The sequence below is a fragment of the Oncorhynchus mykiss genome, chromosome 24 (genome assembly GCF_057628025.1).
Source record: "Oncorhynchus mykiss isolate SJ-2025 chromosome 24, ASM5762802v1, whole genome shotgun sequence".
NCBI classification, from domain to species: Eukaryota; Metazoa; Chordata; class Actinopteri; order Salmoniformes; family Salmonidae; genus Oncorhynchus; species Oncorhynchus mykiss.
The window spans coordinates 3,468,377-3,492,371 of record NC_143045.1 but is presented as its reverse complement, the minus strand read 5'-3'; the positions used below and the strand labels follow the sequence as shown (position 1 = coordinate 3,492,371).

Here is a 23,995-nt window from a genome sequence, read left to right as displayed (position 1 = left end):
TGTGCGTTCTCTGCGCCACCGCTGCCCCGCAGAAGAACTGGCCATGTCCAGCCGCCAGTGACCAAAGATTACGAAATGTGTCTGGGTGACTACGACATGATGGGAGATTATGAAAATGTGTTATAGATTGGGTTATCTTTACTGTTGTCGGGACTTGGCACTACAAGTTCTGCTGCAAGGTCACATCACCAGCCCGGATAGACCAGACAGCCTAAATAACAACCACACTCCAGACTGGTTGAAAATGCCAGCCCAGTCACCAGCCCCAATGGGGACAGCCTTTTGACAGCTGCAGGAAGTAGGTGTGGTGAGGGTGCTGCAGCACCCACTGAAAAATAATATATCTGTAGCACAGGCAAAAAAATTATCAGTATCACTGCTTTGGCAAAAAAAAAAGTAGTTGTATAATTAAGAATCAGATCTTGAAGGATACAATAGTTGGAATTGTAAGTTGTTGGCCTGTCCTTTTCTCTACAATCTTCATTGTAATGGAATCCATAAAGAACAAAACCTTATCCTCAAACATTATCAATTTGTGCGAAGTTATGGGCAAAGACTAAAAACTGGTCATATGGGTTTGTACCTGTAGACTTTCCATCACCACGAAGAAAAACAATGCACAATTGTGTTCTAGCTCTATATTTCCATGTTGGTGTTTTGTATGGTTCCCAATTAGAGGCAGCTGGTAATCGTTGCCTCTGGGGATCATATTTAGGGAGCCATTTTTCCCACCTGTGTTTGTGGGATATTGGTTTGTGTTTGAGTATGTACACCATGTAGTCACGTTTCGGTATTCATTGGTTTGTTTTGCTGAAGTTTCACTTTGTAATAAAGATGTGGAACTTTTACCTACGCTGCGCCTTGGTCCTGTGGATTGTGATGATGTGGCTCATTTGGTGGAGCATGGCGCTTGCAACGCTAGGGTTGTGGGTTCAATTCCCCCGTGCAAAAATGTATTCACTCACTATTGTAAGTTGCTCTTGATACGAGCATCAACTAAAATGTAAGAGGAATGACTTGACAATTTCCTTTTTCACATAAAAATAAGTTGCATTTTTAAAGTATTTCAAGAAACTGGAAAATATATCAAGCCCCGACATACAATATGTTACTAATTTTCAGAACTTACTATACGTAAAGAAAAAAATAATCTAAACGTATGATATGTTACGAATTCTAGCTAGGTGGCTAATGTTAGCTAGCTGGCTAACGTTAGCTAAACTAGGGGTTAAGGTTAGGGTTAAGTTTAGGAGCTAGGTTAAATGGTTAAGGTTAGGGGAAGGGTTCGATAAAAGGGTTAAGGTAAGTGTTGGGAAAGCTAACATGCTAAGTAGTTGCAAAGTAGCAAAAAAGTAGTAAGTTGTTGAACAATTATCTTATAACACAAACAAACTCATGCACATCATACAAGAATACTCATGCATATAGACACTCACAAGCACACATTTGAAATGTACACACATGCACAGTTATATACCCACACACAAATACTTGGAACGGATCATTGAACATAATTCTCGTCACTGGAGGTAGGGGATAACACACTATCACATTTCATAACAATTTTAAAACAATGACATGCACTCCAGATCGCCAAATTAGCCAGTAGACGGTATGGGCATACTTGTCTAGAACACATAACCCGTTTATATCGTCATGACAAAATATATATTTTGCTTAGATGTTCTCAATCTAAACAGCGTACCAAATTATTCAACTCCATTTCACCTTCAAGTACCATGTCGCAATGATGTTACAGAAAGGAGCCCATTATGGGCTATTAATTAGCAGGACAGTAGACGCTTGGCAACACTTCTCTGCATTTTGATACTTTGCGCAAGGCAATTGATCAGCATTGTGGATGGGGCCTCCTGAGTGGCGCAGGGGTCTAAGACACTGCATCTCAGTGCAAACTGCGTTGCTACAGATGCTGGTTCGATACCTGTGCCGGCAGCGACCGGGTGACCCATGAGCTGATTGTGGGCTTTTGGTTTCTCTCCCTCTAAAACCAGAAATAAATCATTCTAAATAACAAACTGGTTTTATTTACAAATTAGTAAGAATGTCTCACCCCATGTTCAAGAATGGCCTTTTTCTCGCTCACTTAGCTTATTTGAAAACGAAATCATCTCCAAAATAGTGTTCTTTTTTAAACAAAGCAATTATTATTATTATTAATTAATTTAGAATGATATAAAAGCCCCTTAGATATTCTCATAGATCAATCAGCTCATTTTGAACTGCGGCCTCATCCAGCAAGTGTATAGTTTTCTTAGCAAGTGAGGAGTATTCTCCACCTAGGCGGACTGGGAGAGGATCACGTACAAACGCAATGATATCCAAGAGGCTGATCCGTCTTCAAATCTGGTGGATAAGTTCCTAATTAAAGCCTCAAATTCTCCACGACTGTTTCCCTCTTCCTTGTAACTGCAGATTTAACCCGTACATTTTTTTTCTAATAATAATAATTTGGAAAAGAAATCTCAGATTTTATAGGGCCCCATTAGAGTTGTTTAACCATTATTTTACCAGATATATTGACAGAAAGCAACATAGTTCACTACTTTCTCTTGTAGGCTACACTAAGGACCCAGGGTAGAGTTAGAGGAGAAGAATTTGCCTATTTGAAAGATAGAAAAAAAAATGTTGCTCGCGACATGTTTCATTTTTTAAAGTTAGCTCTCATGCTAGAAAAGTTTGGAGACAACTACTCTAGGAGCTGATCCGTCATCAGTATTGGGAAATAATTATAATGTTAAGGAAAGATTTTAATGGAGAAAGCTGAGAGCAGCGCTCCCTTTCTTTTGATCCTATCAGTATCGACACATCCTCCAAAGACACACTTAGCAACCATTCTCTCAGTGTGGTGTTTTGGGAAAGGCATGTTACATCATCAGCCGTTGTAGCAAAGATGCATCGTTAAACACTCTTCAGCCTGAGTTCCATTGCTACCGGGAAACCGGGCCCTGGCTGCTAGCTAGCACTCAATCACGTGGCTAACGTTAACGCCATCATGAAAAGGGACATGAGTGAATCCCTACATCAGGGGTATCAATCCAACTACTATGTGAGAAGGTCCAGTGACACACTGGACCTTTTCCTAGGTGGCAAAGGTTCAGATTGATATCGGCGCTGTGGTACACCCACAATTCCACCTGCTAAATATGTGTGTGACCAATAAAATTTGATTTTGATTTGATTTTAGTAACAAACATAGTCGTCTACGACTTAGGAAACATGTTGCTATATAAAATGCACATTAAATACATTAAATGAGACTAAGATTTTGAATTGCAACTTATTTTGAATGTAAACGTGCAACATTGCATCAGCATTGCTGAAGAACAAAACTGGTTGCATAATTGTCTATGCAAAAAGTGCCTTGAATGACAAAAAAATATTTCAATAAAATAAAGTGCATGTTTTCTGGAAACAAAGGAGAATTGAACTAAAATAATCACCTGAATGCACAGAACGTCACTGTGGGCCATTAAATATTAATGTATAAGTCACTCTGGGCCTTGCCCTGCATTAATGAGAGAAATTACACTTTCTGTCTCCTGACAATAATTTGAACTTTGGCACAAATGGTGTGAGAGAAACAATGAGACACTGGTGCAGGTGTTTATTGGTGAGCCACTCCTTTTGCCCCATCTCTTTTAACCATACAGTTTTTCAGGTCCTCATCAATCCATGAAGCCTTACCAGTTCTAACAGTCAGTTTCTTAACAGGTGCATGTTTATCAATAATTGGAAGAAGCAATTTCATAAATTCATCAAGTTCAGTGTCTGGATGCTCCTCACTAATCACATCAGACCAACAAATATTTTTTAACATCATCCACGTAAGTCACAGCAACATTTTTGCATGATCTCTTATACACTATTTTAGGCCCAGCTTTTGGAACTTTGACTTTCCTGGATATAGCCACTAAGTTGTGATCACTGCATCCAATGAGTACGGATACAGCTTTAGAACAAAGTTCTACAGTATTAGTACAAATTTGATCGATGTTCTTGTGCCTGTAGTGTTTGTAAACACCCTGGTAGGTTGATTAATAACCTAAACTAGATTACAGGCAGGTTACAGTAAGAAGCTTCCTCTTCAGTGTACAGCTTGATGAAAACCAGTCAATATTCAGGTCCCCAAGAAAGTAGACCTCTCTGTTTACATCACATACACTATCAAGCATTTCACACATATGATTTAGATACTGACTGTTAGCACTTGTTGGCCTATAGCAACACCCCAAAGAAAAGGCTTTATATGTGCCAAGTGAACCTGCGACCACAACACTTAAATAACACTTGACATAAAATCTTCTCTAAGCATTACAGGGACACGGCTCTGAATATATACAGCTACACCTCCCCCATAAGCATTTCTGTCTCTTCTATAGATGTTATATCCTTGTATTGCTACTGCTGTGTCATCAAATGAATTATCTAAGTGAGTCTCAGAAATGGCTAATGTACAGTATGAATGTTATCTGATGTTAGCAAGTTTGATTTAATGAAAAAAAATTCTAAGGCTACATATATTCATATGGGCTATTTTCAGCCCTTTCAGCCCTGGGTAGCTTATCAGTGTCATGGCTGGGCTGTGAGGATCAGGTTACCGTGGATCACAGTTCTACAGAGATATCTCTCCCTCCCGCAGAGAGGAAGCGGTATAGAGGGATTGATGGAGGGGGTTTATGATGCCTCATGCACATTGTAAATCTTAAGGCAGCAGACAAATCCTTTGTCCTGTTAGTGTTTGGGGCTGGAATGTCTGTGTGGGGCTTCTGGATAATCTACCTCAGAAAGGTAACATGCAATAAATGGACTTTGGGACATTATATTTCATCAGCCAAAATGGTGGTAACAATGATAGATGGAATAGGAAAATTAATGTAGTTTTTGATATGTTATTAAAAGTTAAATTATAACTTTGTAACGAAAATGTACACTTGAAGAATTTTCATAAAATGTATGTAACGTTAACATTCTGTGCGTTGTTTAGAAAATATCCAGAGCAAAGATAATGTAATAGTAAAGATGAACTGTTTTCTAAATGAGTTTTCTAAACGAGATTCTGGTAAGTTCTAATATCTTGCCGTGTAATGAGCTACACCCCAGGGAACCCAGAAAGCATGTCATAAAGACGGAAACACCCCTTGTGACCCAAGGGGATAAAACTTGCAAGTTAATAATTTACATGCAGTCTAAGTTTACCACGCGCTGCAGCCGAGGTTTACGACTAGTCGTGACCCTGAAACACAACATGAGGAAGAGGACAAAGGAACCTCTTAACAATCAAGGCTACGGTTGATTACTGTATCTAAGAATACGAATTCAAAAAGAACCAACCAGATATTCTCTTCAGATCATCAGTTGTCTACACGGCCCTCCTACCCAAGCTGGGAGCGTCGACATGGCTAATTAGCCTCCTAAGTAGACTACTCTCACAGAACGAGTGCAAGGAAACAGACAACCAAGAGAAAGGACATTGTGACATTGTGTGGACAATCAGAGACTTACACCCGGCAATGAAGGAGACGCGGCCATCGAACGAAAAGGGCGTTCACCAAACTTATCCCACTAAGCGTACCTCGGGCCTCGAAGAGATACCCAACGGAGACCTTCAACAAGTAAATGCATTCATAATAATTCTGACCCATAAGTGCAGCAGTTCGGGGCAAGGTGTTAGGGCTAAACTAAGCATAGTTTACAAATGTATCCCTGTGTGCTTTTCTCTCATGCACTTTCTCTCTCTCTCTCTCCCTTTCTTTAAATCTCCATCTTGTGTAACACATATCATATTGTGTTAGTCCGCTAGGGACCTGTTGCCATTGTATTAAGTTCTAATCAATAACCTAGACTGTTTGTGTATGTGTATCTTATATTATAATTTAGCTTGTTAGTAAATAAATAATCAACTCAATTGGTGTGATAGGGAATGATTTACCTAGACCCGAGTTTGTGCAGATTTATGAATTATGCAACGTTCAGAATGAGACTGATGATGAAATTAATTAACTATTGACTGCTGTGAAATCGATATTCTGATATTCTTTGAGTCAATTCGGGAAATGGTAATTCATTAAACTTTTTCCTTGGTGCCCCAGGTTACTGAGTTAATGGTTACAGGATTAATTTAATCAATAAATAGCATGTCATCACATTAACCTCTCTGCGCACCGAACCCGTTAGTTAGCGGGATGAAATTCGACAACATATGGTGATCGCTACATAAATAGTCATATTAAACATTCATAAAAATACAAGTGTCTCACATGATTCGATAGCCTAGAATCTTGCTAATGCAACTGCGTTGTCAGATTTAAAAAAGGATTTACTGAGAAAGAATACGATGTGATTATCTGAGGATAGAGCCCCATAAAAAACAACTATTTAAACCAGCACAGGCGTAACAAAATCACAAACTGCAATAAAATAAATGGTTTACCTTTGATGATCTTCCTCTGTTTGCAATCCCAATGCTCATTGTTACACAATAAATGGTCTTTTGTTTGATAAAATCCATTTTTATAGCCTAACACGAAACATTTTGTGAACCGCTTGTGTCGTGAATTCCGTGAATTCCGCCCTATACCATCTGGACAAGAAGAATACCTATGTAAGAATTCCGACACATTCGATGTAAATACACACACTAAACGTGACTTTTCCAGTCATGTTTGGTTTCATTGCAATCAACTGGTTTGTTTGTAACACAACCGTGCGTTTGTTTGTAACACAACCAAACCTGATGGGTCATTTCGCGGGACGTATTGACTGAAAGAAACCGATTTGAAGACAACAAGTAATGACATCATTGTGCAACAATGATATGACCGCTGTTTCGTTGATTGACTGTATTTTAACCCAATGACCACTGATCATCTTGAAATCTAGCTGGGTAGATAGCCAATGAGCTGAGGTAAATGGCAATATGTAATGTTTATGTGTTGGAAGACCAACCCATGTAGTAAACTCTGGCGTAAAGAGGTTCATTCGCCATTGAAGATTCATGCCGGAAGGAGCCACGCATGTTACGCACAGCATTGTTTTGGTAAAGCACATCTTCAGCTGTTTATATATCAATCAGTATGGCGACTAAGTCAGGGAAAGCTAAATCTAAGTCTAGATACACAGATGTACACACAATTTTAGAATAAATTGATCGGGAAAGTGAGACAGAAATTGTTGGAGGGCGATTCATTTAGCTATTGCCAAATGGAGGAATATTTGTTGAAAGGAGAGGACATCGTTTTGGACTGGTAAGTTCTTCTCATGCTAATGCCGTTGTTGAAATTAATAATATAAAATATTATTTGTGAAATGAAATAGCCTATTTGAGGCTGTTGAGGGGAGGGCAGGTCCACAGCAATGGCCAAAGTGAAATGGAGACAGTAGATACAGCTGGTCTGTTGTAATATAATAAAGACGGATCTAGCTGGTCTGTCATAATATAAATGAGACAGTAGATCTAGCAGGTCTATAATAATATATTCAACCTTATGTTCCCTGTACTCTATATATATCTGTTTATTATACCTGTTGATACAGGGCTCATATGTGAAACTATTCTAACTGAACATTTTATTTCACAGTGACACTGACTCCGAATGGGAGCCCCCAGTGCCAAGGTGTCCATCCCCCACTGAAGCTGGTTCATCCAGCTCCTGCCACAAGTGGTGTTCATCTGCCCAAATGTATTTCTGCAGGCATGGATGTGCCTCAGGGCCAAAAGGGCACAGCATGGAGGCATCGCTGTGTTTTTTGCAAAATTAAGTCCTCCATGACCTGCACCCCATGCTTGTATACCCTCTGCTTTACAGCAGAAAGAGACTGCTATGGCAGCTGGCATCAGCAGCACAATATTGTGTAGAGGACTGAGGGTCTTCCAAATATTGAAAGTGTTATTTTGTAAATGTATATATTTTTTGTTCATGTTTTTTCTCAATTTTTTTTTTTTGGGGGGGGGGGGTGTTAGAATACCATTTTGGTATTTTGTATATAGTTATTCCATTCAAAATGTATAACTTCACCAATGTGGCTACTTGGGTACATTTGGGCTACTTGTGTGGGACACCTGGGTGACTTCATGATAAATGTCATGTAGCACACTCATTTTGGAAGTTATCGTTCTGGAACTTTGCACAAGTACTGTTGCCCTCTTATGTTTTTCACTGAAATTGTCCCCATCATCCTATCTGAAATGTTTGTTTTGTCTTGTTCATTTTAAAGATGAGACAACAATAAAAATGAAAAAAACGTATGGTTTTTCCATTGTATTATCTAATATTCTCCTACATTCAATTCACATTTACACAAACTTCAGAGTGTTTTCTTTCAAATGAAACCAAGAATATGCATATCCTTGGTCCTGGGCCTGAGCTACAGGCAGTTAGATTTGGGTATGTCTTCAGGCGGAAATTGAAAAAAGTAGGGGGGTAGCTGTAAGAGGTTTAACAATAACAACGGCATGACATCAGATATAGATATAAAATGGAAAAGAACAAACAAAGCAAGAGAAATAATGTACATTCAGCAGTCCATTAATCAATTGGTGTGTGTGTTTGTGCTGCAGGTTTGAAGCTACGTACCCATAGGCTTTGCTCTCTCACCCCTTCCAGGCTTCTGGGAGGGAGGGTGGACAATGAGCCTGTCATAGCGGATGTAAGCAATGTCCCCACACGCTCTGGCTGCTTTCACGGCTGGGATTCTTTCCTCTTCTGGCGCACAGCTTCAGGATAGTCCTCGTTGAGGAATATATACTTCCCTTTCAAGTTCTTGGCTCTCTCCAGAACAGCTACCTTGTCCTTGAACAGCTACCTATTGGCCTGGGCTTGTCACCTGGGCCAGTGGTGGGTTTTTCAGTCCAATGGGCACGCTCCACCTCAATCTTCCTGTGGTCCATCTTCAATTTCTCAGAGATCATTTCCCTCACTTTGTCTTCAGACTCTGTCCAGGTCTCATGGAGATTCTGCAATTCCGTCCACAACCATTATTCCGCCTTGATTATCCCTTGAGATGTCATTGTTATCATGGATTCAAACACAGAACTGATGTCCTCTTTCAATGACTTACAGATTTCTGTAATCTTGCCATTCTCCTGTTTCAACTCATCGAGCTGACCCAGGGAGAACTGCAAGCTGTCCTTCAGGTCCTGGACCTCTCTGATCAAGTCGTCCATTATTTTATTAGTTGAAACCACCAATATTTGGACAAAACAACTGCCTGTAGAACACTTTTTGTTAATTTAAAAGATCCTTCACCTGTGATAGAGAGACACCACTATCCTCAACGGTACTCCCGCCGGCCTTGGTCTTTGTCATGGCAACGTAAGTTACACTGTTATTTCTAGCAGTTCCACATTTGTTTAACTGTCTTCAAAGAGGTGTTTTCATTTTCTTCATCCTCATCTTCAATCTTCATTCTTCTTAGTCTTTAGCAAGAAAGAACAAGGAGCACATTCCTTTGCAGCGTATTTACTATGATGTCCGGGTAAACCTTCAACATTAAATGTTTTTTATTTTTATTTTTTTATTTATTTAACCTTTATTTAACTTGGCAAGTCAGTTAAGAACAAATTCTTATTTACAATGACGGCCTACACCGGCCAAACCCGGACGACGCTGGGCCAATTATGCGCCGCCCTAAGGGACTCCCAATCACGGCCGGTTGTGATATAGCCTGGATGTAATGTGTAATTCAAACAATGAGAGACTTATTTAATTAATATGTTTTTTTTGTTGAAAAGCATAAATTGTAGCACAAACTGTGGCACATTTTCAAATCACAGAACTGTATTTATCAGGAGCTACTGTCTGTTCCAACATGATGACACAAAATAACTTTTACAACTGGTTGAAAATCACTGTCCCAGAAACCAGCCAAAACCACGTATTAAGTGAGAGAACCTCCCTGCTAGCAATTTAGCTGTTAGTTAGTCACTTAGGGTTAGGTATGGGGTTAGTTACTGACTTAGGGTGTGGTATGGCAGTCACTGAGGCAAGGGTTAGGCTTAGATAAATCATTTTAAAAAACAAACACGATTCATATCGCTGCCACTCACAAATTGCAAGCTTGGCGTGTACCTTGTAAATCTCAGGATGATGTGGTCATTTCGTTCTGGGATGTAACAACCAGTACCTGTGAAAATAATGTCCAAATGGTGTGAATAGTTATACAGTATGTGCAAAATGTTTGTGACAGTTGTTGTTCAATTTTATGAAAGTAAATGATTGAAAATAGCTATTTTCTTCACTGTGACCGAAAGACATTACATCATTACTCACCGACATCAGGTCTGATTGTGGTCCCATTCCTCCCAGTCTATACAAGGATCTCCCAGAAAGTTCTCAGTATTGTTCCCAGCCACACCATTCACATTCACCAGGAAGGGGCCATAGTTGGGGTCCTCTGTATAGGGGAAACTGCAAAAACAACAGAGCAATGTATTTAATTTTAATTTGAGATGTGAAATGCCAGAATACCACAATTATTTTTGACAGTGAACAAGGTGCAAAATGCAGTATCACTCCATGCCATGCAATGAATGACACCTTGCACTACATAACATTGTCTGTACATGGTCACTGAAAGGTTCTACACAAGACAATTGCTCAAACATTAATGATTTGAATGCACTTCTAACGATCTACAGCATCTGACAATGACAAAATGACTATCACCCCGTAGCACTCACTTCTCTCAGACCCAATTTCAATTTGCATACCGCCCCAATAGGTTCACAGACGATTCAATCGCCATCACACCCACACTGCCCTATACCATCTGGACAAGAGGAATACCTATGTAAGAATGCTGTTCATTGACTACAGCTCAGAATTCAACACCACAGTACCCTCCAAGCTCATCATCAAGCTTGAGGCCCTGGGTCTCAACCCCGCCCTGTGCAATTGGGTCCTGGACTTCCTGACGGGCCGCCCCCAAGTGGTGATCCACTCCGCTGATCCTCAACGCTGTGGCCCCACAAGGGTGCGTGCTCAGCCCCTTCCTATACTCCCTGTTCACCCGTGACTGCGTGGCCATGCATGCCTCCAACTCAATCAAACCTACAGAGGAGGTGAGGGCACTCAGAGTGTGGTGTCAGGAAAACAACCGCTCACTCTTCGTCAACAAAACAAAGGAGATGATCGTGGACTTCAGGAAACAGCAGAGGGAACACCCCCCTATCCACATAAATGGGACAGCAGTGGAGAAGGTGGGAAGTTTTAAGTTCCTCGGCGTACACATCACAGACAAACTGAAATAGTCCACCCACATGGATAGTGTGGTGAAGAAGGCGCAACAGCGAACAGCGAAATTTGTCTTGTCACCTAAAACCCTCACAAACTTTTACAAATGCACAATTGAGAGCATCCTGTCGGGCTGTCAATCAATCAAATATATTTATAAAGCCCTTCTTACATCACCTGATGTCACAAAGTGTTGTACAGAAACCCAGCCTAAAACCCCAAACAGCAAGCAAACAGCAAGCAATGCAGGTGTAGAAGCACGGCGGCTGGGAAAAACTCCTAGATCACCGCCTGTATCACCGCCTGGTACGGCAACTGCACCGGCCACAACCGCAAAGGCTCTCCAGAGGGTGGTGTGGTCTGCACAACGCCTCACCGGGGGCAAATTACCTGCCCTCTAGGACACCTACAGCATCCAATGTCACAGGAAGGCCAAAAAGATCATCAAGGACAACAACCACCCGAGCCACTGCCTGTTCACCCCGCTAACATCCAGATGGCGAGTTCAGTACAGGTGCATCAAAGCTGGGACCGAGAGACTGAAAAACAGCTTCTATCTCAAGGCTATCAGACTATTAATTAAACAGCCATCACTAAAACAGAGAAGCTGCTGCCTACATGCAGACTTGAAATCATTGGCCACTTTAATAAATTGATTGGTCAATAATGTTTACATATCTTGCATTAATCATCTCACAACATACTGTATTTTATACCATCTATTGCATCTTGCCTTTGATCATCACTCATCCATATATTTATATGTACAGTGCCTTGCGAAAGTATTCGGCCCCCTTGAACTTTGCGACCTTTTGCCACATTTCAGGCTTCAAACATAAAGATATAAAACTGTATTTTTTGTGAAGAATCAACAACAAGTGGGACACAATCATGAAGTGGAACGACATTTATTGGATATTTCAAACGTTTTGAACAAATCAAAAACTGAACAATTGGGCGTACAAAATTATTCAGCCCCTTTACTTTCAGTGCAGCAAACTCTCTCCAGAAGTTCAGTGAGGATCTCTGAATGATCCAATGTTGACCTAAATGACTAATGATGATAAATACAATCCACTTGTGTGTAATCAAGTCTCCGTATAAATGCACCTGCACTGTGATAGTCTCAGAGGTCCGTTAAAAGCGCAGAGAGCATCATGAAGAACAAGGAACAAACCAGGCAGGTCCGAGATACTGTTGTGAAGAAGTTTAAAGCCGGATTTGGATACAAAAAGATTTCCCAAGCTTTAAACATCCCAAGGAGCACTGTGCAAGCGATAATATTGAAATGGAAGGAGTATCAGACCACTGCAAATCTACCAAGACCTGGCCGTCCCTCTAAACTTTCAGCTCATACAAGGAGAAGACTGATCAGAGATGCAGCCAAGAGGCCCATGATCACTCTGGATGAACTGCAGAGATCTACAGCTGAGGTGGGAGACTCTGTCCATAGGACAACAATCAGTCATATATTGCACAAATCTGGCCTTTATGGAAGAGTGGCAAGAAGAAAGCCATTTCTTAAAGATATCCATGAAAAGTGTTGTTTAAAGTTTGCCACAAGCCACCTGGGAGACACACCAAACATGTGGAAGAAGGTGCTCTGGTCAGATGAAACCAAAATTGAACTTTTTGGCAACAATGCAAAACGTTATGTTTGGCGTAAAAGCAACACAGCTGAACACACCATCCCCACTGTCAAACATGGTGGTGGCAGCATCATGGTTTGGGCCTGCTTTTCTTCAGCAGGGACAGGGAAGATGGTTAAAATTGATGGGAAGATGGATGGAGCCAAATACAGGATCATTCTGGAAGAAAACCTGATGGAGTCTGCAAAAGACCTGAGACTGGGACGGAGATTTGTCTTCCAACAAGACAATGATCCAAAACATAAAGCAAAATCTACAATGGAATGGTTCAAAAATAAACATATCCAGGTGTTAGAATGGCCAAGTCAAAGTCCAGACCTGAATCCAATCGAGAATCTGTGGAAAGAACTGAAAACTGCTGTTCACAAATGCTCTCCATCCAACCTCACTGAGCTCGAGCTGTTTTGCAAGGAGGAATGGGAAAAAATGTCAGTTTCTCGATGTGCAAAACTGATATAGACATACCCCAAGCGACTTACAGCTGTAATCGCAGCAAAAGGTGGCGCTACAAAGTATTAACTTAAGGGGGGCTGAATAATTTTGCACGCCCAATTTTTCAGTTTTTGATTTGTTAAAAAAGTTTGAAATATCCAATAAATGTCGTTCCACTTCATGATTGTGTCCCACTTGTTGTTGATTCCTCACAAAAAAATACAGTTTTATATCTTTATGTTTGAAGCCTGAAATGTGGCAAAAGGTCGCAAAGTTCAAGGGGGCCGAATACTTTCGCAAGGCACTGTATATCTTATTATTCCATCCCTTTACTTAGATTTGTGTGTATGAGGTGTTTATGATTAACTTACAGGAGAGTGAGACCAAATCATGGACGCTGGACAGAGTGGATTTCAGTTGTAACAAAAAGGCAGTTTATTGAGTCAAAAGATATCTTGTCCTGCAGTTTTAACGTGCACGTGATTCATATAGCTCAAATGGAGTTAGCTGAAAAAGGGACCTAAACAAAGGTTACAACAGTTTTTATACATAGAATAATGTAGGTGGAGTCTTGTCGTGGTGGTCTTCTGACTGGTCCCAAAGAGTTGGAGGCGGACCTGTTCTAGCCAGAGCAGGAGCCCCATTGGTGCGCAGCAGAGTCTTCTGCTCTGGTCACCCGACCAGTAGAGGGGGGATGAAGTGTGTGTGTTTATGCAAGAAGGTATTTGTGTGTCAGGGGATCGTAAGATAAGAGAACTGAGAGGGGCAGTTTATGGCTGGGGGTTTACTTCCTGTTTGGACAGGGGTGCGTGCAATGACTTGAGTCAGGCGGCTTAATATATGTGCTTGATATATGAGCTATGTGTGTATGAATATATACACATGAATATGTGTATAAGTAAGTAAGTAAGTAAGTAAGTGGCGCCCAAAGTTAAGGTAAGTTAAGGTCAATAGCATGTTTTTCCCTTTATTTGAATCGGATGATTATATGTTCAATGTTCAATGTGATTGCACTTGTCCCTCAGCAAACAAAGAACAAATGTTTTTAATTCTGTAGCATTACTCACCCACATCAGGTCGATGGTACTCCCAGTTTGAACAAGAATCTCATCAGAAATTGTTCTCATTATTATTATTTTTTAATTTTTACCCCTTTTTCTCCCCAATTTCGTGGTATCCAATTGTTGTAGTAGCTACTACTTTTTCTTTTACTATCTTGTCTCATCGCTACAACTCCCGTACGGGCTCGGGAGAGACGAAGGTTGAAAGTCATGCGTCCTCCGATACACAACCCAACCAAGCCGCACTGCTTCTTAATACAGCGCACATCCAACCCGGAAGCCAGCCGCACCAATGTGTCAGAGGAAACACCGTGCACCTGGCCACCTTGGTTAGCGAACGGCCTGGCCTGGCACTGCCACAGGAGTCGCTGGTGCGCAATGAGACAAGGACACCTATACCAACCAAGCCCTCCCTAACCCGGGCGACGCTAGGCCAATTGTGTGTCGCCCCACGGACCTCCCGGTCGCGAAGACCGGCCCAGCACTCTGATGGCACAGCTTGCGCTGCAGTACAGCGGCCTTAACCACTGCGCCATCCGGGAGGCCCGAAAATGTTCTCATTATTGTTCCTAGCTACATTATTCACACTCACCAGGAAGTGACCATAGTTGCGGTCCTCTGTGTAGGTGATACTGCAAAAACAACAGGGCTCACCAATGACAACTGACTACATAACATAAATTCACTGACACACCAACTGCCGAGAATCTAACAATGAGACAATTTAACTTATTAATAATCTACTAACTTGAATCCTGCAGTGGTCTCCTGCAGTCTTCTCATGGCACCGATAAGGACCCCTCTGAATGCGACATCAGTACTGTAGGTTTTATTGGGTGTGTTTGAGATGCTGTTGACTACCACCAACTCAATGGAAGACTCTTTAAATTGTCATTTACAATGTCAACTATACTGTAGTGTATAGGTGATAGAGATGACATTACAAAGAGGTAAAGTAAATAAATATATTCTACATTACTTTCAGTCAGGATCCCAGGAACCAGCAACAGCAGAGCTGCTGAGAAAAGATGCCATGATCATACTCATCATGTATTCAGGTTCTGTTGGAAGTGTCCAGGACTCATTTCATACATTACGTTTTATGTTGAACCGATAGCCACTCCTTATCTGGGGAGTTTCTGACAAGGAAAGAAATGTATTTCCTCAAGTTATCATGCCAACTCATTGTCACCATTGTAATGCCAAATACTCAATTGTGATGCCTGCAGTGCCTGTAGAGCAGGGCTGTCCAACCCTCTTCCTGGAGATCTACCGTCCTGTGGGTTTTCAGTCCAACCCCAATATAACACACCTGATTCTATGAGTTAGCTGCTCAACAAGATCTTAACTAGATGAATCAGATATGCTAAATTAGGGTTGGATCGAAAACCTACAGGACAGTAGATCTCCAGGAAGAAGGTTGGGCAGCCTTGCTGTAGAGGATCTTTAGTTTCACTGTTTATCCACCAGGGGTAACCATTAAGTAATTATTTAGATTGAGGGCCACAAAAAAATGAAGGGAAAGTACAGTATTTATGGACACGCTTACGAACCAATCGAGATACGCTCAATAATATATTTTAAATTAGGAAACTGAACCTGTTGATTAAATAAAATATATGAATAATGTCAAACCTAACCTACCTGGATTAACTACCTTTAATTAAGGTAGTTAATCCATCCAAACAAGATCATGCTACCTGTCGTCCATTTGATGTAACCTGAATAGTGGCTCTGGTTATGTATACAAGCGATTGTTAGTAAATAGTGGCTATGGACATAGAGGTTTCTCTGCAGTGGTGGTCAATTCCGTTTAATATGAGGGAGGACAATGTTTTTTTTGGAGCATGGCCTTATTTCTATTACAGCATATTGGATGACTGTCATTCATAATCCATTCATCCAGTTCAATGTAACATCAATAGGTATAGACTACTACATGATGCTCGACACGTACACACCCACCCCTCAGCGTGCTGCTCCTGCAGCTTTTGCAGTTTGGAAGTGCAGGTAGGTCTTTTGTCAACATCTATTGTGGCATATTAAAACGCTTTCATAGCAGCCACATACAAACAGCATGAGCCCCGTTGATTTTTTGGTAATTCCTTTTCGCATCTAGGCTCTCTCCTCTCACCTTTTCCCTTTGTTTGTATACTCCAGTGCAAAACACATCAGCTGTCTGTGACAAGCTTGAAAAAAACATTCCAAGCCAAACCATCATATCATGACCGCTAACTGTTACACACAGCCTACATAGCCATATAAGCTAACTTCAAGTCAACATAGCTACTAGAATGAATGTGTTAGTAAACCACTACAATCATGCCATTACAAAAAGTTTTGAAGCTGCAGTAAAAGTGCAGTATCTGCAGTTGACTATGATATTTTGGGTGCAGTGATTGCAGTGTAACTGCAGTGTACTGCATTTATACTGCACTGTAACTGCAGTTACACTGCAAAATTACTGCAGTAAAAAAAAGTGTTATTTTGGACGTAGTATTTGCAGCATAAGTGATCGTACATGTAACTACTGTGTAAGTCTATGGAAGGGGGTGTCAACCACAAGCTTCCTCGCTTTTGTATTGAAGTCAATGCACCAAGAGGAGGATGGAAACTAGCTGTCCTCCAGCTACACCATGGTGCTACCCTACAGAGTGCTGCTGAGGCTACTGTAGATCTTCATTGCAAAACAGTGTGTTTTGCTATGAATGATTTGGAAGCATGCCCTTATTTTATATAAAAATGGTTCTGGCCCCCAATTTAAGTTTTTACATACTGGAATGGGGACCCCTGGTGGAGAAGTTCATTTAAAGAGCCCACTCTATAGATTTATTTAGAATAATATTTGATGTAGGGACATATATGAGGACACAATGGTAGTCTACATAGGGGATTAGGCACAGGACCAGAAACATTGCATTTGAACTCTGGGGCTATCATTCTGGAGGATAATAATGTCTTTAGCATCATAATGCCCAGTGTTGGGGAGTAGTGAACTACATGTTGGCTGGAGGAGGGAAATGTAAAGGGGGAGATTAAGGAGAGTTTGGATGGAGAGATGAAGGGGGACCTTGTGAAGGATCTGTATGCATGGCTGGAGAAGAGCTGGAGAGGATCGAGAAGGAGGGAGAGAAGATAGAAATAAAGGAGGGGGTGTTGGAGAAGGGAGTGGAGTTCGCAAAGGATGAAATGAAGAAGAGGAAGGAGGAGGTAAAGAGGAAGGAGAAGGAGGTGACAAAGCAGAGAGACGAGGTGGAGAAAGACAAACCGAGGGTGAGGAAGAAGGTCAATGAAGTGGAGAAGAAGAAGGAGGAGGAGGATATGAAAGACAAGGTATTGGATAGACAGAAAGAGAAACTGGAGAAGAGAAAGAAGCTGGACATTTTGGAGGAAGTTGGAAAGTTGAGGTTGGAAAAGAAGAGAAAAGTTAGAGTGGAGGAATAAGATTGTGGATGTGGATGAGAGATTGAAAAACATGACAAGAACAGGAGAGATGATTAAAGAGAAATAGGAGACAGAATTTAAATGGATATGGAAGAGAATGCAAGGGAGGAGGTGAAGAAAGTGAGAGAGGAGTTGGTGGGATTGAAGGAGAAGATAAAAAAGGGAAAAGAGGGGCAGCAAAGGGGAGGGAAAGAAGTGGAGGGAAAGAGGGAGTATGAGGAGAGGAAGGTGGAGGTGGAGCGTGTGAAGAAGGATATGGAGGAGAGGCTAAATATGGAAATAGAGGGGGTGAGGATAGAGACGGAGGACAAGAAAGAGAAAGAGGTGGAGTAGGTGAAGTTAGATATGGAGGAGAAGCTGAAGATGAAGGTAGAGAGGGTGATGGCAAAGATGGAGGAGAAGAAAGAGAAAGAGGTGGAGCTTGTGAAGGCGGGGACAGAGGAAATGTGGACCACCAAGATTAAGAAAGTGAGAGAGTTCATTGAGGTTGTGGGAGAGAAGGTAAACAAGAAAGGAGCTGGGAAGGAAGGAAATAGAGGAGAAGAGAGAGAAGCAGGTGAAGCGGAAAAAGGTGGAGTTGGAAGAGAAGTGGAGGATAGAGATGAAGAGTCAGATAGTGTATTAAGAGAATGGAACAGAAGACAACAGAGAGAAAGGAAATCGAGAGAAAAGCGGAAGACATGAAGAGATTGATGGAGGAGTTGGAAGGGTCGAAGGAGAAGATGAAGGAGAGTGAGAAAGAGGTAGAGGGTTAAGGACATGGAAAGCAGGGTCAAGAAGGAAATGGAGTTGGTGAGAGAGAAGGTGGAGGGAGAAAATGAGAGAGTGAGAGAGATTACGGAAGGAGAGGAGAGACTGAATGAGGAGAAAAAGAAAGACAAGGAACCAGTGCTAGAGCTGAAAAAAAAGAAAAAAAGGACTGGAGAATGTAAAACAAAACCTGAGTCGTTGGGTGGATCAAGCTTTCCTTTTGATCCACCCAACTACTCAGTTTGACATCCAAATGAACATTCCTCCCGACATTGACAGTAAGTCGGGAAACCAGTGATACACAAGGAAGTTTGATAGTCTCTGACTCATTTTTAGAAAGATATCAGATATCGGATCTCTATTCCCACAATATTTTATTTGTGAGACTGAAGATTTGAAGGGGAAGTTCAGTATTTTACATAGATGGTTCCTCAACCTGACAGTAGTCTAGTGGCATGGAGAAACTGTAATCCATGGTTTTGACAATACAAACTTCAGCTTACCTTTGCCTCTGCTAGCTAAAAATCAATGGAAGTGATAGAGGCATGCGTGCAATTTGTTGCAATTAGTTGTAAAGTACTGAATTTCATCTTTATTGACAGTGCAAGTATATATTGTTCCTGATCTGTGTTTTTCTCTGTGTGTGCCCTCTTCTGTTGTGTAAGAGTGGAACCGGTCTAAAACAATGGAGCTTCTATTGCAGTATAATGTCTGTGAATATTTTTGAAAACAAGAAAGGTTGATAGTGATTGTCTCATAGATCTCAGATGAATGTTCTCCATTCTCACAATATTTTCTGGTGTCCATGCCTACAAATATGAATTGTTCTATGAGTACAACCTAATTACCTTGAACTGAAAATATACCTTTTCGGCAAGTTCAAGGGATGAACTACCTTCATTCGTTGTATGTCTAATTAAATATATTTATTTGATTCCGAGTTCTTCATTTAACATTTGTTTAACAGTCTTCAAGAGGTGTTTTCATTTTCTTCATCCTCATCTTCCATCTTCATTCTTCTTAGTCTTTACCAAGAAAGAACAAGGAACCAGTGGTGTAAAGTACTTAAGGAAAAATACTTTAAAGTAGTACTTAAGTAGTTTTTTGGGTTATCTGTACTTTACTGTACTAATCATATGTTTGACAACATTTACTTCACTACATTCCTAAAGAAAATAATGTACTTTTTATGCCATACATTCCTGACACACAAAAGTACTCTTTACATTTTGAATGCTTAGCAGGACAGGCATATCGTCCAATTCATTCACTTATCAAGAGAACATCCCTGGTCATCTATACTGCCTCTGATCTGGCGGACTCAATAAACACAAATGCTTAGTTTGTAAATGATGTCTGAGATTTGCAGTGTACCCCTGGCTATCTGTAAATACAAATACAAGAACATGGTGCCGTCTGGTTTGCTTAATATAAGGAATTTCAAATCATTTTTACTTTCACTTTTAATACTTAAGTATATTTAAAACCAAATACTTTTAGACTTTTACTCAAGTAGTATTTTTCTCTGTGACTCACTTTTACTTGATTTAATTTTCTTTTAAGGTATCTTTACTTTTACTCAAGTATGACAATTGCATACTTTTCCAACACTTCAAGGAACACATGCCTTTGCAGCGTATTTGCTATGGTTTCAGGGTAAAGCCTCAAGCCTTTTAAAGGTAATTCAAACAATGAGAGAATTCTTTATTAACATGTTTTTTTATTTGAATGACAAATTGTATTAAAACAAAACTGTGGCACATTTTCAAATCACAAAACAGTATTGATCAGGAGCTACTGTCTATTCCAACATGATCACACAATAACTTTTACACTGGTTGAAAATCATACTCACAGAAAACAACAAAAACCCACATATTTATCTGCCGATTTAGATGTATTAAGCAAGTGAACTTCCCTGCTAATGAGTTAGTAAGTGACTTAGGGTTAGATATGGAGTTAATTAGTGACTTTATAAGGTGTGGTATGGTAGTGACGAAGGTATGGAGTTAATTAGTGACTTAATAAGGTGTGGTATAGTAGTGACGAAGGTATGGAGTTAATTAGTGACTTTATAAGGTGTGGTATAGTGGTGTAGTGACGAAGGTATGGGGTTAGATAGTGTTTTAGGGTTATGTATGGTAGTCACTGAGGCAAGGGTTAAGCTTAGATTAGAAAACAAAAAAACAAACCCACCAAAAACAACAACACACCAGGATTCGTACAACTGCCACTTGCGGAGTTTGTGGTGAACTTTGTAAAATTCAGGATGATGCGGTCATTTTGTTTTGGGATGTAACAGCCAATACCTGCAGAAATAATATCAAAATAGGACAATGTGTGAGTAATTATACAGTATGTGCAACCTTTTGGTGACAGTTGTTATATTTTATTAATGTAAATAATATAAAATAACTCCTGCATGCTTTTTTTCCTTACTGTATTTCTCTAGCTTTGCAGAGAAAGAGAAAGATGAAGACAGAGAGACGGTCCGACAGATCGTATTGACCGACCAAAAGACATTCCATCACTACTCACCCACATCAGGTCTGATTATGGTCCCATTCCCCCCAGTCTGAACAAGGAGCTCCCAGAAAGTCTTCTCAGTATTGTTCCCAGCCACACCATTCACACTCACCAGGAAGGGGCCATAGTTGGGGTCCTCTGTATAGGTGAAACTGCAAAAACAACAGAATAATGAATTTATTTTAATTTGAGTCATTGTGAAATGCCAGAATACCACAATTACGTTTGACAGTGAACAAGGTGCAAAATGCAGTATCACTCCATGCCATGCAATGAATGACACCTTGCACTACGATACATAATATTGTCTGTTCATGGTCACTGAAAGGTTCTACACAATTGCTCAAACTGTAATGATTTCAACGCACACCTAACAATCTACAGCATCTGACACTGACACAATGGAAGCTAATGATCTACTAACTTGAATCCTGAATTGGTCTGCAGTCTCCTCATGGCACCGATAAGGACCCCTCTGAATGCAATGTCAGTACTGTAGGTCTTGTTGGTGGTGTTTGAGATGTTGTTGACTACCACCAGCTCAATAGAATCTAGTCTGGAAGTGTCTGTTGAAAAACCATGTTGCCTGCAATGTCAATACTGTGGTGATGGCATTGCAAAGAGGTAAACATGTTCTAGAAGTAAACAAATGCTACATTACTTCCTGCTGTGAGGTTCCCAGGATTCGAACTGTTGCCACTCACGGAGTGCGAGCCCGAGACGAACACAGTAAATCTTAGGATGATGCGGTCATTTGGTTCAGGGATGTAACAGCCAATACCTGCAGAAATAATGTCCAAATAGGTCAATGTGTGAGTAGTTATACTGTACAGTATGTGCAACATTTGTGTGACAGAGGTGTTGTTATATATTATGAATGCCATTGTAAATAACATGCATGCTTTTCCCCTCATTTATATCGGGTGATTTGACCCTCAGCAAATACACCACAAAAAAATGAGTAGAGAGAGAAGAGGTTTTCCATCATTACTCACCCACATCAGGTGTGATTGTGGTCCCATTCCCCCCAGTCTGAACAAGGAGCTCCCAGAAAGTGTTTTCAGTATTGTTCCCGGCTACACCATTCACACTCACCAGGAAGGGACCATAGTTGCGGTCCTCTGTGTAGGTGAAACTGCAAAAACAACAGTGCTCACCAATGACACCTGACAACATAACATACATTCACTGACACACCAACTGCCGAGAATTTAACGACACAGCACCTAACAATGAGCCAATTTAACTTAATAATCTACTAACTTGAATCCTGCAGTGGTCTCCTGCAGTCTTCTCATGGCACCGATAAGGACCCCTCTGAATGCGACATTAGTACTGTAGGTCTTATTGGGTGTGTTTGAGATGCTGTTGACTACCACCAACTCAATGGAAGACTCTGTTTAAATTGTAATTTACAATGTCAACTATACTGTAATTTATAGGGGATAGAGATGACATTACAAAGAGGTAAAGTAAATAAATATATTCTACATTACTTTCAGTCAGGATCCCAGGAACCAGCAACAGCAGAGCTGCGGAGAGAAAAGATGCCATGAGCATACTCATCATGAATTCAGGTTCTGTTGGAAGTGTCCAGGACTCATTTCATACATTACGTTTTATGTTGAACCGATAGCCACTCCTTATCTGGGGAGTTTCTGACAAGGAAATAAATGTATTTCCTCTTCCCTCTTTCTCAAGTTATTGTGTAATGTATGTGTAACACATGTTCTGAACTGGCATGTGGCATGAGTGCCAATCTGTTCACAAGTGCTATCATGCCAACTCATTGTCACCATTCTAATGCCAAATACGAAATTGTGAGATGCCTGCAGTGCCTGTAGAGCAGGACTGTCCAACCCTCTTCCTGGAGATCTACCGTCCTGTGGGTTTTCAGTCCAACCCTAATTTAACACACCTGATTCTATGAGTTAGCTGCTCAACAAGATCTTAACTAGATGAATCAGATATGCTAAATTAGGGTTGGACTGAAAACCTACAGGACAGTAGATCTCCAGGAAGAAGGTTGGGCAGCCTTGCTGTAGAGGATCTTTAGTTTCCCTGTTCATCCACCAGGGGTAACCATTAAGTCATTTTTTAGATTGAGGGCCACAAAAATATTAAGGGAAAGTACAGTATATATGGACACGCCTACAAACCAATCGAGATACGCTCAATAATATATTTTAAATTAGGAAACTGAACCTGTTGATTAATTAAAATATATGAATTTTGTCAGACCTAACCTACCTGGATTAACTACCTTTAATTAAGGTAGTTAATCCATCTAAACAAGATCATGCTACCTGTGGTCCATTTGATGTAACCTGAATAGTGGCTCTGGTTATGTATACAAGCGATTGTTAGTAAATAGTGGCTATGGACATAGAGGTTTCTCTGCAGTGGTGGTCAATTCCGTTTAATATGAGGGAGGACAATATTTTTTTAGGAGCATGGCCTTATTTCTATTACAGCATATTGGATGACTGTCATTCATAATCCATTCATCCAGTTCAATGTAACATCAATAGGTTTAGGCTACTACATGATCCTCGACTTTTCCCTTTACCCATCATGAGGTTGCCACAACCTAGAATATGAATGAAAGTTTACAACGTAGGTGCAAAGGTGGAGAGAAATTTGAATAATCAAGTTGACAGACATAGACACAATGAATACCGCATTTCACAATATTGCTGATCTAGCTGATCTAGGGTGTAATATTTAGTTCAACAGTTGCAAACGAGAGTTTCTATTAGACAAATTCAGGTATGTTTTTGGGCTCCTGAGTGGCTCAGAGGTCTAAGGCACTGCATCTCTGTGCTAGAATTGTCACTACAGACCCTGGTTTGATTCCAGACTGTATCACAACTGTAGGTGA

General features: G+C 40.6%; 1 protein-coding gene across 3 annotated transcripts in view; it reads right to left on the bottom strand.

The window, feature by feature from the left end:
• Positions 1-20,291: 20,291 nt before the first annotated feature.
• Positions 20,292-23,995, bottom strand: part of LOC110503547 (uncharacterized) — a 60,029-nt gene continuing 56,325 nt past the window's right edge. For 2 of the 3 annotated variants that reach the window (XM_090218128.1, XM_090218129.1), the window contains exons 3-7: positions 22,110-22,249; positions 21,776-21,895; positions 21,539-21,680; positions 21,127-21,266; positions 20,292-20,897 (exon numbers count right to left, since the gene is read on the bottom strand). In XM_090218128.1, coding sequence (XP_090074254.1) covers positions 20,755-20,897; positions 21,127-21,266; positions 21,539-21,680; positions 21,776-21,895; positions 22,110-22,249 — 685 coding nt within the window. In that variant the 3' untranslated portion in view covers positions 20,292-20,754. Of the gene's footprint in view, positions 20,898-21,126; positions 21,267-21,538; positions 21,681-21,775; positions 21,896-22,109; positions 22,250-22,377; positions 22,511-22,610; positions 22,764-23,995 lie in introns of those variants that run through there. The other variant, XM_090218130.1, reaches the window with a different exon arrangement.